This window comes from Callithrix jacchus, chromosome 4 (assembly GCF_049354715.1).
Source record: "Callithrix jacchus isolate 240 chromosome 4, calJac240_pri, whole genome shotgun sequence".
In the NCBI taxonomy this organism is placed as follows: domain Eukaryota; kingdom Metazoa; phylum Chordata; class Mammalia; order Primates; family Cebidae; genus Callithrix; species Callithrix jacchus.
Window position 1 is genome coordinate 3,005,983 of NC_133505.1, and position 13,318 is coordinate 3,019,300.

The 13,318-nt window shown below is 43.7% G+C and overlaps 2 protein-coding genes across 6 annotated transcripts in view; one reads left to right on the forward strand and one right to left on the reverse strand.

Moving 5' to 3' along the window:
- Window positions 1–1,014: 1,014 nt before the first annotated feature.
- Window positions 1,015–8,192, reverse strand: ZNF165 (zinc finger protein 165). 3 transcript variants are annotated; one of them, XM_008993779.5, is made up of 4 exons: window positions 8,161–8,192; window positions 4,285–4,767; window positions 3,871–4,009; window positions 1,015–2,013 (listed from the first exon to the last, which is right to left on the reverse strand). In XM_008993779.5, exons 2-4 carry the CDS (start codon window positions 4,693–4,695, stop codon window positions 1,106–1,108), a joined length of 1,458 nt encoding a protein of 485 aa, XP_008992027.3. In that variant the 5' UTR covers window positions 4,696–4,767; window positions 8,161–8,192; the 3' UTR covers window positions 1,015–1,105. The 3 variants fall into 3 exon arrangements, with proteins under 3 accessions (XP_008992027.3, XP_008992029.3, XP_008992026.3); XM_008993781.5 differs by lacking the exon at window positions 8,161–8,192 and adding an exon at window positions 7,667–7,932 and having other exon boundaries at window positions 4,420–4,767; XM_008993778.5 differs by lacking the exon at window positions 8,161–8,192 and adding an exon at window positions 7,667–7,932.
- LOC103792197 (olfactory receptor 2B2) overlaps window positions 7,943–13,318 on the forward strand; it is a 113,785-nt gene continuing 108,409 nt past the window's right edge. For all 3 annotated transcript variants that reach the window (XR_013533577.1, XR_013533578.1, XM_054254718.2), the window contains exon 1: window positions 7,943–8,342. The gene's annotated coding sequence lies outside the window, so the exon portion shown is untranslated. The remainder of the gene's footprint in view (window positions 8,343–13,318) is intronic.

Below are 13,318 nucleotides of genomic sequence, written 5' to 3' on the forward strand. Positions count from 1 at the left end.
GTTACCTAGACGCCGTCACGACACTTTCAGTCATTGAACATAAATGCTATTTCTTACAAAGCCTCTTAGTGGGAAATTTTGTACATTTCACATTAGATTGTCACACATCTAACATCAAGGTCCTGTTTACAGTTTATAGAGTAAAAACCTTAGATGCTGTGGAATGTTTAAGACGTAAATAATTCCTCTCTACACTCTTTCATATACTATGGCTCTCTACACTGTAGTCTTTTCTGTAGAGAGCAGCCAGCAGCAATGAAATAACATCTCAGGACCACTATTTCCAGTACTAAATTCCTCAGGAATCTTTCACAATTGCCAGTGGCGGAGAATCCTGTCCGGTTCTGTGAGGAGAGCTCCCTATAGTCCCTATCAACCTGCCCCAGAAAGGTGCCAAAAACCAGTACAAGCCGGGTTATATTAAGTCTCGCCTCCAGCTTCTGAGGTTTAGTTTAAGTTGAACAACTTTTCTCAGTCTTAACCCAATTTTTGTTTAATTGTTTTCTTCCCGTCTTACTTCAGCCTCTTCCCGGGCGTGCCCTTCTGTTTACTTCCTGGTATGACCTCTGGACACCGATTTTGACCTCATATAGGAATGCTACCATTACATATGCCCTCATTTGACATGACTAACGTAACATGACCATTTAACTTAAGTTTTGTGGTCTTTAGTTCTTAAAGGGATGCTCTGGAAACACTGTTCTGCAGTGCACTGTGCAAGCTATTTCACTCCTGGCTTTAGCTGATCTCACCTTGTGCAATACTAACTAGGAAAATTAACTAGGGCTGCTTACCAGTCTCTCTACTTAAATCTTCCTTTTCTTCCCACACTGTAATCGTGATTATTTCACCAATCTCTGTTTCTCTACATTGCACTAATCAATAGACTACCCTATTTATTAGCCCCCTAAATGTAGCTCTTTTGGTTTGACTCTAGTAGTCAGTGAAAGAAGGGGCACATCCCCAGTCTCACAGAAAACACACACGCACAGATGAAGACCAGACACTGGACTCTCAGTCTTCCATCTGGTCCAATATTTATTCTTTATTTACTGTTTTTCACATTGTTCTATTTCCTCAGCATTTACATACAAACTTAAGTTCCTTACATTAATAGGTTTTCCCGCCTGTGAATTCTCTGGTGTTGACTAAGGTGTGAGCTCTGACTGAAGGCTCTCCCGCACTCACCGCATTCATAGGGTTTTTCTCCAGTGTGGATTCTCAAATGTCGAATCAGATGTGAGCTCACTCGGAAGGTTTTCCTACATTCACTACACTCGTAGGGTTTCTCTCTGGTGTGAATTCTCTGATGCAGGATAAGATGTGAGTTCAGGCTGAATGCTCTCCCACATTCTTTGCATCCAAAGGGTCTTTCCCCAGTGTGAATTCGCTGATGTCTAACAAGATCTGAGCTCCCTGCAAAGCCTTTCCCACATTCACTACATTCATAGGGTCTCTCTCCAGTGTGGATTCTCTGATGCCTAACAAGTTTTGAGCTGTGCCTGAAAGCTTTCCCACATTCATTACACTTATGAGTTTTCTCTCCACTGAAAACTGCTGCATGTTTAGCAAGCTTTTGGCTCTTGAAAGATTTTCCATATTGGTGAATTTTTTCTCCAGCATAAATTCTTTGATGATTAAGAAAATCTGAGTTCCATTTGAAGCTCTGGTCACAGGTCCCATGTTTGTAAGATTTCTGGTGTGTGAATTCATTTGAGTTCAGATTTAATCTCCTCTCACATCCATCATGGCTTATTATTTCCCCTCTGACTGTATTTTTGTGGGTGAGGATTTTACCAAAATCTGCATCCTGGGTAGAGGATGGTTTCTGAGACTCCCCTGAGTCTTTTTCCCATTGCCTCTTTACCCAGCCTGCAGACCTGCAGATGTCTTGAGATTCACCAGAGGCTTCGGATATGTATCCCGAGATTCTTCCGGATACAATTCTCTGTGATTCAGGTTTTTCAAAAATTTCCAGCTTTGGCATGGATCTACTGTTTTCACTCTCAGTATCTAAAATAAAAAAGAAAGAGGTGAATATCACCTGTTTGCTGCACTAGAAGAAAAGAAAATTTTGCAGCATGCCTAGGATAGTTACATATCGATATGCCCACTTTAATATATTACCTTTCACATGAGAGGAATGAAAGAATGAAAGAAACATTGATAAGAGCAAGTAATACCTGCAGTGGTTGGCAGAGAGAGGGATCAGCCATGTGCAATATGTATATTAGAAAAGATTGGGAGGAGGAGTGCCATCAGCAAGAACTGGGAAACAGGAGGAGGCAGAGTAAGAAGAGAGAACTCTATTGACCGAAAGGGATCTTGGGAACCTTGGGTCTATGATACGTTTCTCGTGTCAGACTTACAGGGAAAATGGAGGAACTACCTCAAAGAAAGCAGATGAGGACAGAAGAGAGAAAAGTAAAGCTATAAAAGACTCTGAAGTATCTGTAAGAAAAATTCCATCCACCCCATCATCTGTTTCTTCCTCCTGTTCCATGTTTAATCAGTCTTCCAAATTCTGTCATCACTGTCCGCTTAGTGTATCTTGTATAAATCCCGCCCTTTACATTTCTGCTACGGCCACCTAGTCTAGAACCTCACCATTTCCTAGCTAGAGACTTAACTGCCTCTTTGCTGTTTTGACCCTGTACTTTTCTTCTTCCTAGTTATCCTAAAGATCCTTTTGAGACTAATAGTCATTAAACACTGCCATGCTTTCATACCCTACTCAGAAACCTTGAATCTCTCTTTTTTTTTTTTGTTACAAGTCTAAACTTCCAAGCCTGGTTTCCAAGGTCCATTTATGATCCTGTCTTCACAAACCTCACCTTGTAGCACACAACTCTATACTGTGCTAGAGTTGAACAGCCCTTCTTGTTACAAGGTTTCCTTTGTCTAAAAAACCCTAGGGTAGGAAAGAGGGCTACGGAATGCTGTTTGTGGGGTGAGGAAACTTTACAATTTTTTATAGAATAGATGGAGAGGTTTCCAGAACAAAACTGAAGGCAGAATATGTAGAAATTTATTAAAAATTAATGGTGGCTGGGCATGGTGGCTCACTCTGCAATCCCAGCACTTTGGAAGGCCAAGGTGGGAGGATAACGAGGTCAGGAGTTTGAGACCAGCCTGGCCAACTTGGTGAAACCCCATTTCTACTAAAAGACAAAAATTAGCCAGGCATGGTGGCCGGCACCTGTAATCCCAGCTATTCAGGAGGCCGAGGCAGGTGAATAGCTTGAACCCGGGAGGTGGAGCTTGCAGTGAGGCCGAGATCACACCACTGCACTCCAGCCTGGGTGACAGAGCAAGACTCTGTTTTGGGGGGGAAAAAATACAGATGAATCTTAGAACAGAGATGTGTATTCTATGGAAGTAGTCTCTAGAAGTACAGCTAACTTTCTATAAAAGTGTAAAAGAGCTTTATAAGATCAAGAGCATAAGAGGAAAAATATGAATCACTGTCTATGTAACTTGTGAAATATATACTATTTCTCAGTACCTCATCATGTATCTGTTTCTCTTGATCATTTTATGTACTTCTCTATGAACATGTTTTGCTGCTGTCCATGTATTTCTTTTTCTTTTGCTTCTTTTCTCTTTTTATGATATTTTCTCAACTCATTTTTTATTTTCTTTAATTTGGTCATATCATAAAAATGTTCTATGTTTTGGAAATACTCTGGATAAGGAACGAAATTATCCTTTGCCCCACAATTGGCCAAAGACTCATAGGAAAACAAGTTCTCTCTTTTCATTGGGTAATAAGGGAAAGGATCGCCTACAGTTACCAAGACTAGTCTGTGCAGGGAGATTCATTCTCCTGCTTCTTCAGTGATGTGCACTATACGGCATTCTGCCCCTTACCACAGTCCCGTAAGAGCTGGGGTTCTGATGAACTGAAATGGGCTTTGGTTTCCACTGGCTGTAACTGGACACTAAGTGCTGGTCCAGGAGGTGACACCTTTTTCCTGAATATTTCTTGTCCATGTTCATCGGCTTGAACCTGAGAAAAATAAAGTACATTTTGGCTTGTAAAAGAATCCTGGTGCTAAACATCTTCTAATAACAAAGAGAAACTCCCATAGGAAAACAAAGCTGGGGAAGGAAGAATTGGGTCTGAGTCAACTGTAAAATGTAGTGTGGAATCAAACAGACAGAAAAGGAGACATAAATTCACAATGAACCAAGAGCTCCTGCAGATACTCAATCTCGGGCATCTCCTCCCACTGTGGGACTTCATCCACTGTGGAGGTCTTAGGTCTCCCTTCCCCTATGCACCTGGAGCACTGCTTCATCAGTGCCTCGCTCCAGGTCTTCCAGCATGGTCACTGCCTCCTCTCCACTCTCTGGGTAATGTTCCTGAACCCAGGCCTGCAAATCCCCCGGCAGGATGGTCAGGAACTGCTCCAGTACCAGCAGTTCCAGAATCTGCTCCTTGGTATGGATCTCTGGCTTCAACCACTGACAGCAGAGCTCCCGGAGTCGGCTCAGTGCCTCGCGAGGGCCAGGGGAATCCTGGTAGCAGAACTGCCTAAAAAGCTGCCTGCAGAGCTCCTGCCTGAGGAGTTCGCGTCTCTGCAAGCAAGTGTCCTGCCTGTGGATGAATTCTTCCTCTTCTATCTTCAGTATCAGAAGTCCTTCATCGTCCGGAGAGTTCTCGGCTGCAGCTTTCCTTGACTCGGTAGCCATCTCTGGATAGGATATTTTATCAGAAATCCACTTCTGCTTTGGGAAAGGTCTTCTTTAGTCTCAAGAGTTCTCCTGAGGGATCAAAAATTACTATTACTGTGTAAGAAGATGAAAGAGCACATCATAAAAATCGTCATTCTCCATTACACAAAAATTCACTGGGCATTTATTGTATCCAAAAAAGCACTGGCATGCTTGCTCTGTAGAATACAACTGCTAGGACTTCTACTTTAGACAGGTTAAGATTTAAATTTATAAATATGATAATTTAAATTAGAAACAATAGACTTAAATGTAATGCTAAATATTAACAAGGTACATGTTATTAAATTTTATAAGTCCCAGAGAAAATAAGGCTGTAAAAAGAAAAATGATAGAAGTGCTTCATAAAATAGGGCATGGGAAAAATACAGTTGGTTGCAGTGGTCAATGGAAACTTAATGAAAAAATGAAATTCTGAGGAATAGAAGATTTGACTAGGATGTGGGAGAGAAAGAAAAGGGAAATTACAAACAGAAACAGTCTGAACAATTGAGTAAGGGTAGGTCTACAGAAATGGAAAAGCAAAGGCACTGCTTCATCAGTGCCTCTCTCCATCAGTGCCTTCCAAAAATGGAAAACCTACATTTAGTAGGTTTGTAAAAAAAAGAATAAAAGAGGCAACGCTTGGAGCCATACTGTAGAAAACATCAAATATCAAGTTCCTGAATTTGGAGTTTATCTTTCAGGCACTGAAGAGTCATTGAAGAGGAGTCAATTGAGGAGTCAGTTTTTCTGAGCAGAACGACCTGCTGAACACTGTGGAGATAAATATGTTCTTCATTTCTAGGGTGGGTTGTAATATGAAAAATATGAAGAGCTAGAGGTCACTAAGTATGAGGTTCATGCAAGTACAAATTTCTTTTGTTTTGTTTTAGAGATGGAGTGTCTCTCTGTCACCCAGCTGGAGTGCAGTGGAGTAATCTTGGCTCAATGCAACCTCCACCTCCCAGGTTCAAGTGATTATCCTCCTCAGCCTCCTGAATAGCTGGGATTTTTGATGCACACTACCATGCCTGGCTAATTTTTTGTATTTTTAGTAGAGATGGGATTTCACCATGTTGGCGAAGCTGGTCTCTAACTCCTGACCTTGTGATTCACCCACCTCGGCCTCCCAAAGTGCTGGGATTACAAGTGTGAGCCACTGTGCCTGGCCTGAGTTTCTTTTACTAAACATTTCACTAAGTTGACTACTGACTGATGCAATAACATACATTTTACTAAGAACCTTATTACAAGCAAAGCATTGGGCTAGAAGTTGTACAGCATTGGTTTACAAAAACGTGTGAATACGACACTGAGCTTGCTGCCTAATCAAGATATGGGATCTTTGTTAGAAACAGGTTCTTGGGCCCTATCTCTAGAGATGCTGACTTGGGCCCTGCTCCTAGAGATGGTAACATGGTCAGTATGGCATATGCCTGGAAACTCTGTATTCTAATATACAGCTTAATAGATTAAACAAAAAGTGTTTGAGTTTGCGAACTACTTGGGAAGAAATCACAAAACAACACATGGACATAAAACATTTAAATGAGAAAGTGTTTCATATGACACATACATTGTATATGTTTGTTACATGTTGAATGTTGAAGGATGAAATGAGTTTATGGTAGAGATACTAAATGTTCTAACTGTCCTGAGGTGGGAAGAGACTGCAAATGGTAGAAGGTATGTCCTAGAGGTGGTGGGGCTTAAATTGGACAATGAAGGTTGAGAAAAATTCAGGAAAGAGAGGACAGGAAGAGTTGAGGAAGTGGGAATGAGCAGCAGGTTAATGGTGAGATCGGCTTGCAGGGCGTGATGACTGGAGTGACTGGCACTGTTAAGAAAGTCCTCAACTCTAGACTGAGTTCTTACAATTACTAACACATACACATATAAATATATAAGTCCTTGTATTATTTTTAGTTTTTTTTTTTTCTATCAGCTGACTGCTGTTCTATGAGGTTAAGGACCAGGCATTATTAATTGTTTTTAAGGCTTCATATTTGTTGACTGAATGAAAGGCAAAATTAGGAAAGTTTCAGATGACTTCGGTTTTGGATGATCTGTACTTAAGATGATAATAAGACATCTACTTGGAAAAATATTTCCAGCAGAAAAAAATATTTCAATAATGGAAAAGACCTTGGAATGGGAAGACAGATTTAGACAAGATTCATGAAAGGGGTAGCTGGAAGATATATATATCAGTATTAATTCCCCAAGAGTATAAAATAAATATCATAGGTTCAGGCTGAACCTTGGAAAACAAACAGTTTGAGTAAGTAGGAACTAACTTTAGCAATGATAAAGAAAAAAAGGCTATATTAACCAGAGTCATATTTTACTTGGCCATTCCTTTGTCTTGTTATTTCCTACATGTGCTAACCAAGTAGTGACCTAATGCTTAATGAGCATTATCTCATTTAGCATAGGAAGATGCGCCCATATAATCCAAATGAAACTTCAATTATCATGCTGAGCAGTTGTTTCTACAACATGTTATCTCAGAGAGCTGACAGTCCTATCTCCGGGTGTTTCATCACTTCTCATCCATTAAAACTTAGTACCCCTAAAGTTAGTAGCTTTGAACTAATATTTATTGAGCATCTAGTGCCTTATACATTGTGTTAGGGGGACTTACAAAAGACAGATGTGTAAACAAACGCTAGGAGAACAGGGAAGAACGAGTAATTAATTATGAGAAAGGCAGAGGTTAAGAGCAGGGTTCCTGATGGATAAACAGCCTTGGTGGGCATATTGGAGGAGGGAAAAACGGGACAGAGTTTAGTTGGTGCAGGGAGGGGAGTCAGGGGGAAATCCGGTGGAGACCACAAAGCCGAGCAGAGACTTCGAAGTGCATGCTGGTACCGGCTCCCATAGTACCAGTGTTTTTCAAGGGCAAGAGATTTCACTGTATCTTCAGCACACAGGAAATACTATTTACCGTGTCAACAAAGTTCAGGATAGGCCGGGGTTGTCCCCATATGTCCTACGAAAGGGCGGTTATTCTTCCCAAGGGAAACAGGAGATCGGGGATGGTCCTCAAAGCAGTTTCTTTTGGCAGACAACTGCAGATCCGAGACATGTGGCGCCCCTTCCCGTTCCATCTGGCTGGACTGGGCCACTCCACTAATCAGTGACCCCAGATTCAGGATCAGCAGGACGCCCCCCTACCTTCCACGCCACCACGCCCTCTCAGCGCTCCACTATGACGTCACGCGCGGCGGAGGTAACTATGGAGACCGCCAAACCTTCACTAAGAACAGGAGCGCTCCTGCCCTCCCATCGCCGAAGCTGGTTACACCTTTCTCAGGAATTGCTCTGAGGTCCAAGGTTTGGTCACCCAGAGGCTGCTAATTTCAAAGGCATTATGAGAGGGACTGGATGTTTGGAGGGAGACACTGGGTCGGACATCTGGGTCCCCAAACCCGGACTCACCTCTCGGACAGGGCTGATTCCGATCGGACACTTCCGGTGGAAGGACGGAGCGGCACTACCCTTCAATGTTTCCGTCCACAGGGACTTGTGAGTCTGCGCAGAAGACGGGATGCCTTTGAACTACGATTCCCAGAAGCCTTCCTGGGTCTCCTCAGGAGCAGACTTTTCGCCAAAGTCTTCAGGTTCTCAGGCCTTGAAGGAGGGGTCTTTTTTCTCCATTGTAGTAGTGTCTCGCTAGATAACAGAGAGGACTCTTTAAAAGAAAATGATGTTTATCAGGCGCGGTGGCTCACGCCTGTAATCCCAGCTCTTAGGGAGGCCGAGGCGGGTGGATCACCTGAGGTCAGGAGTTCGAGGCCAGCTTAGCCAACATGGTGAAACCCCGCATTTACTAAACGTATAAAACTTAGCCGGGCGTGGTGGCGGGCGCCTATATTCCCAGCTACTTGGGAGGCTGAGACAGGAGAATCGCTTGAACCTAGGAGGTTAAGGTTGCAGTGAGCTGAGATCGCGCCACTGCACTCCAGCCTGTGCGACAGACCAAGACTCGGTCTCAAAAAAGAAAGAAAGAAAGAAAATGATGTATATTCGGGAATAGGACATTGCAATAGGAATAGACGTGCCAGAGTGAACTGTTTCTATTCAGGGATGTAAAAGAAGACAAAGGTTTTTAAAGGAAGCATGAGGAGGATTGCATAATTGTTTTGAAATGATTATCCTTGACTACGAAGATCAGTAACAAGGGTGACGCCAGTCTGAGGTTAGTTAAGCAGTTGCTGGGCGCATGTCCTTGCGGAAATATTTTTGGTGTAAGGTTGTGCTGGCCTTTGTGCAAGGTTGTGGGTTTTGCAGTCATATGTGATAGTTTTAGTATGAGGCATACAAGCCTGAGAAGTGTCTCTTCATAGGCCTTCCTGGCTCTGGCAGTTTATTGCTTTCGGTTTTTAACACTAGTGGGCTGGGCGTGATGGCTCACCTTTCTAATTCCCCGCTTTTCCAGGCAAAAGTGGGAAGATCAATTGAGCTTAAGAGTTCCAGGCCAGTCTGGGCAACAGAGTTGGGACCTCGTCTCTACAAAAATTAAAAAAAAAAAAAAAATTAGCTGGGGGTTGTGGAGTGAACCTGTACTCCCAGCTATTCAGGAGGCTGAGGAGGATCCCCTGAGCCCAGGAGGTGGCGGTGGCAGTTGTGAGCTGTGATTGCACCACTGCACTCTAGCCTGGGTGACTCCTGCCTCTATTTAAATCTCAGGCAGTGAAATTGAAGCCCACACAGCAGGGATGCAGCTGAAACTTCACCTCCTCTGCAAAACCTTCCTGCATTCCCAGGCAACTTTTCTTTTGAGCCCTTGTTTGATTAATCCTCTTGCCCCAGTGGAACTCAGATATTCAAAATGGTATTTATTATAACCACTGGCTGTCATTGGTCCATGCATGGCTTTGAAGTGTGAACATTTTTTAATCCATTACCTAGTCTGTAAGAATTATAGATTGACGACTTACATTGAATACTACTGTTTCTAGTCTTCTCTGTACTTCCTCTCATCTGAGGACCTACTATCACAAGTTTTGTGTTTCTTAATCCCTTGCTTTTTAACAAGATAGTTCTGTTAGGCACATAGTGTTTTGTCCCCTGAAAGTGGTGGCAGGGGAATTCACACAAGGGAGTGCCCAAACCATCCTAGATGGGGCTGGCTGGGTTTCCAAAGAAAGAAGCACTATGTGTCAAGATGATCAGTCCGAACCATTTATTAAGGGAACTTACACAGTGTTGCAGAAATCCTCCCCACGGATAGTGGGAGAAAAGGGTTGTGGTACCTAGATATGTCTGCAGTGAGGGGGTCAGGGTATGGAGTTTATATGAGCATTTGAAGAATTTGGCTCAGGGCTAGAGCTAGTTTCTTCCAGTGTTTTCAGTGACAATTCAGATACCTTTATCAGTACCTGGGAATATTCAAGGCCCAAGTTTTGGTTCACACATGCTGGGAAAAATCTGCAGCTGGCTAGGTCCCAGAGAGGTCAAGGAACTCTGATTTTCAGTCACGGAATATTCAAGGCTTTATAATTGCCAGTCAGGGATCCTGCAATCCACCTTCTTGCCTGGCTCTTACAATCTCACATGCCCATCTCTTCCTGTATGTTTCCCGAGCTCGTTGAAAAGGGTGGGATCATCTGCAATTCCTTTCGACTGACTTTATGAAACATTGCAAACAAAACCCACACTAACAGTAAATGCAGGTGCACATGACAAGATCCAAAATCACATTTCCCAAAAGGCTAGCTAGCAGAGCTTTCCGCCAAGGATCTCATCCTGGAAAACATGATTGTGTGTAGACCACCAGGCATACCTTATGTGGTCAATAAGCTGTAGTTGCTTTTGTGAGTGAAGGACGGATGGATTAACTTCAGCTTCTTTGCTTTGTCTGGATATACACACGGTGTTCACTTTTGAAAAGGGCACAGGTTCCTCGTTGCACAGATGTCAGCATCTCTAGGGCCGTTTGGTTTTGTAGGCCACTTTTTTCATTGCAGCTGTTTCAGTGTTCAAGACCCCCATACCTTGCTTGGTGTCATTCAAAGTTGTGGAGACAAATATTTGAAGGGCTTCCAGCTGCTACATGATGTCAGAAGAACCTCCTGGAGGCACAAATACAGTCAATAAGTAATCCCACCAAGGAAAAACAGACCTCCACTGACCCCTCCAGATGGACTCATTGAGGGATACGGGAATGGGTCGTCCAAGCCAGCCCAGGGGAAGCCAGGGCCAGAGGTTAGTAGCACAGAGCCGCTGGATGCCATTTGGGGCAATATAGATAATTCCTGGCCTACAAGACACATTTGTGACTAATCAATCTGTGTCCTTAAGTACAATGGTGTGTTTGCATTGGGCAGCTGGGAGGAAACCTAGGTACCCTGGGAGAATACTTTAGGTATCGTTTACCTGAGTGTCTTTAGAGTGATGATGTTGTTCCCAACAGACCTCTGTAGCTCAAGAGAGGATCTTTGCTGTGGGGTGAGCTGCAGAAAGCCATCCACATTTGCCAGTATGATCTTCATTGCCAGAGCCCGGTGCTCCTCAGGGCAGTTTGCACTTTGACGGTTGCCACCTGTGGGACAGGTTTAGGAAAAAACTTAAATTTTGTGCGTTGTTGTTCAGTGTCGTGTCTCAGTCACTCACATTTGCATGTGTGGTGTTAGAGGAATCTAGGGTATCTATTTCTATGTGTTGTCCAGTTATCCAGGTTTGTACAGAGCTCCAGTCTTCATCCAGCAGTGGCTCAGTCCACCATGGAGTTCCTACATGGCTATTCAAGGGTGTAAGACCAATCACTCAGCAGTTAGATTGGCCATGCATATGGCTGTGTGAGGGCCCCAGGCCAGGAAAACATTTTGGAAGGATAACCAGGTGCCAGTGGGAATGATATAACAGCAAAGGAGAAGGCAACTTAAGCTAACAGTGAAAAGACAAAACATTTATTAGAAACACATAGGGTGTCTCCCACCCTCTGGCATAATAAAACTGGTATTAACTCTGCCCTGCTACGGTAATTTTGGTTTCCCTGGGAATCTTCCAGGAGGGCTGTACCGGGACCTCTGCCCAGTGTGGAAGGAGTTGTAGACACTACAATGATAGGGCTGGATGACACCATTCTGGTGTCACTTCGGTTCCCATTGGAGTGGGGGTACTGCCTGCCTACTGCCATTGTGCCCCAGACCCTCACTGAAAGGGAAAATGGGGTCAGATCCAGGGAGATGGTGCCCTCCTGCCTCAGGTGAAGGATGCCAGTCCAACTTGGTGGCACTTTCCACCCAGGTCCCATCTCAATGTTCCCTGCCCAGGCATTATGGGACCAGGGGACTACAAAATCAGGGCAATCATGTGGAACTGAGTTAGGGCTTAATACAGTGTCTAATTTTTTCCATTACTGCATGCTTTGCACCAGACTATGTCTACCAGCCTTTCATAAACTCTCTCCTCCCATGATAGGGGCTCATGCAAGAACATACAGCTTCCATTAGAGCCACAGCCCAATTTGTTGATAATTGAGCTCCTGTTAAGAGCTCAGTTTGTTCCTTTAAGATGCCATTTTTTCTCTCTGTTCAGTCCTATTCCCTGTGGGTTCTAGGGCAGATGAAATTGCCGTGTAATCCCTTTTCTGCTTAGTTTGAAATCAGGGAGCCTGTGAAATGTGTTCCTTAATCATTGATAATATTCTGAAGTACCATGCATTGATTGCAAGTGTTGCAGGTCCTGTATGGTCAGGGTCTGGTTTGCTTTTTTCACAGGGAAGAGCTTGCAAAACGTCACTCACGTTGTCTATGCGTGTGAGTGCATGTCAGTAACCCTTCTGAGAGGGAGTGGGCCAATATCATCTATTTGCCATGTGTCAGTGGCTCTCTCTCCTCTTTTTATTTATTTATTTAAATTTTTTATTGCATTTTAGGTTTTGGGGTACATGTGCAGAACATGCAAGACAGTTGCATAGGTACACACATGGCAGTGTGTTTTGCTTCCTTTCTCCCCTTCATCCACATTTGGCATTTCTCCCCAGGCTATCCCTCCCCAGCTCCTCCCCCCCCGCTGGCCCTCCCCTTTTCCCCCCAATAGACCCCAGTGTTTAGTACTCCCCTCCCTGTGTCCATGTGTTCTCATTGTTCATCACCCGCCTATGAGTGAGAATATGCGGTATTTCATTTTCTGTTCTTGTGTCAGTTTGCTGAGAATGATGTTCTCCAGATTCATCCATGTCCCTACAGATGACACAAACTCATCATTTCTGCTTGCTGCATAATATTCCATGGTGTATATGTGCCCCATTTTCCCAATCCAGTCTATCATCAATGGGCATTTGGGTTGATTCCAGGTCTTTGCTATTGTAAACAGTGCTGGTCATTGGCACTCGCTGATGATGGGCCTGGCAACAAAGAGCACAGTTTTGTATTGTCTTTTCTACTTTTGTCTGGACACGGGTAAGCCAACTTGTTGGGCTTGTCTCCACGTAATATGGAGCCCCCACGAACTCTCTTCTGATACGCGCAGTGTGCTGTGTCTGCTTCTTCAGAGGTGATCACTGACTAGGCCCAGGCCAGAATATTGTCTTATATATTTCCATTAGGGGTGATGGTTTGAACTGCTATATGGAACACTGGCTTCAGCC

What these genes read in the sequence shown, in the direction of transcription:
- ZNF165 (XM_008993779.5), bottom strand. Translation starts at nt 4,695, where the DNA reads ATGGCTACCGAGTCAAGGAAAGCTGCAGCCGAGAACTCTCCGGACGAT. An exon ending in CTGATGAAGCAGTGCTCCAG is followed by an intron (nt 4,010 to 4,284) that starts GTGCATAGGGGA and finishes TATTTTTCTCAG; the next exon opens with GTTCAAGCCGATGAACATGG. An exon ending in CCAGCTCTTACGGGACTGTG is followed by an intron (nt 2,014 to 3,870) that starts GTAAGGGGCAGA and finishes TTTTTATTTTAG; the next exon opens with ATACTGAGAGTGAAAACAGT.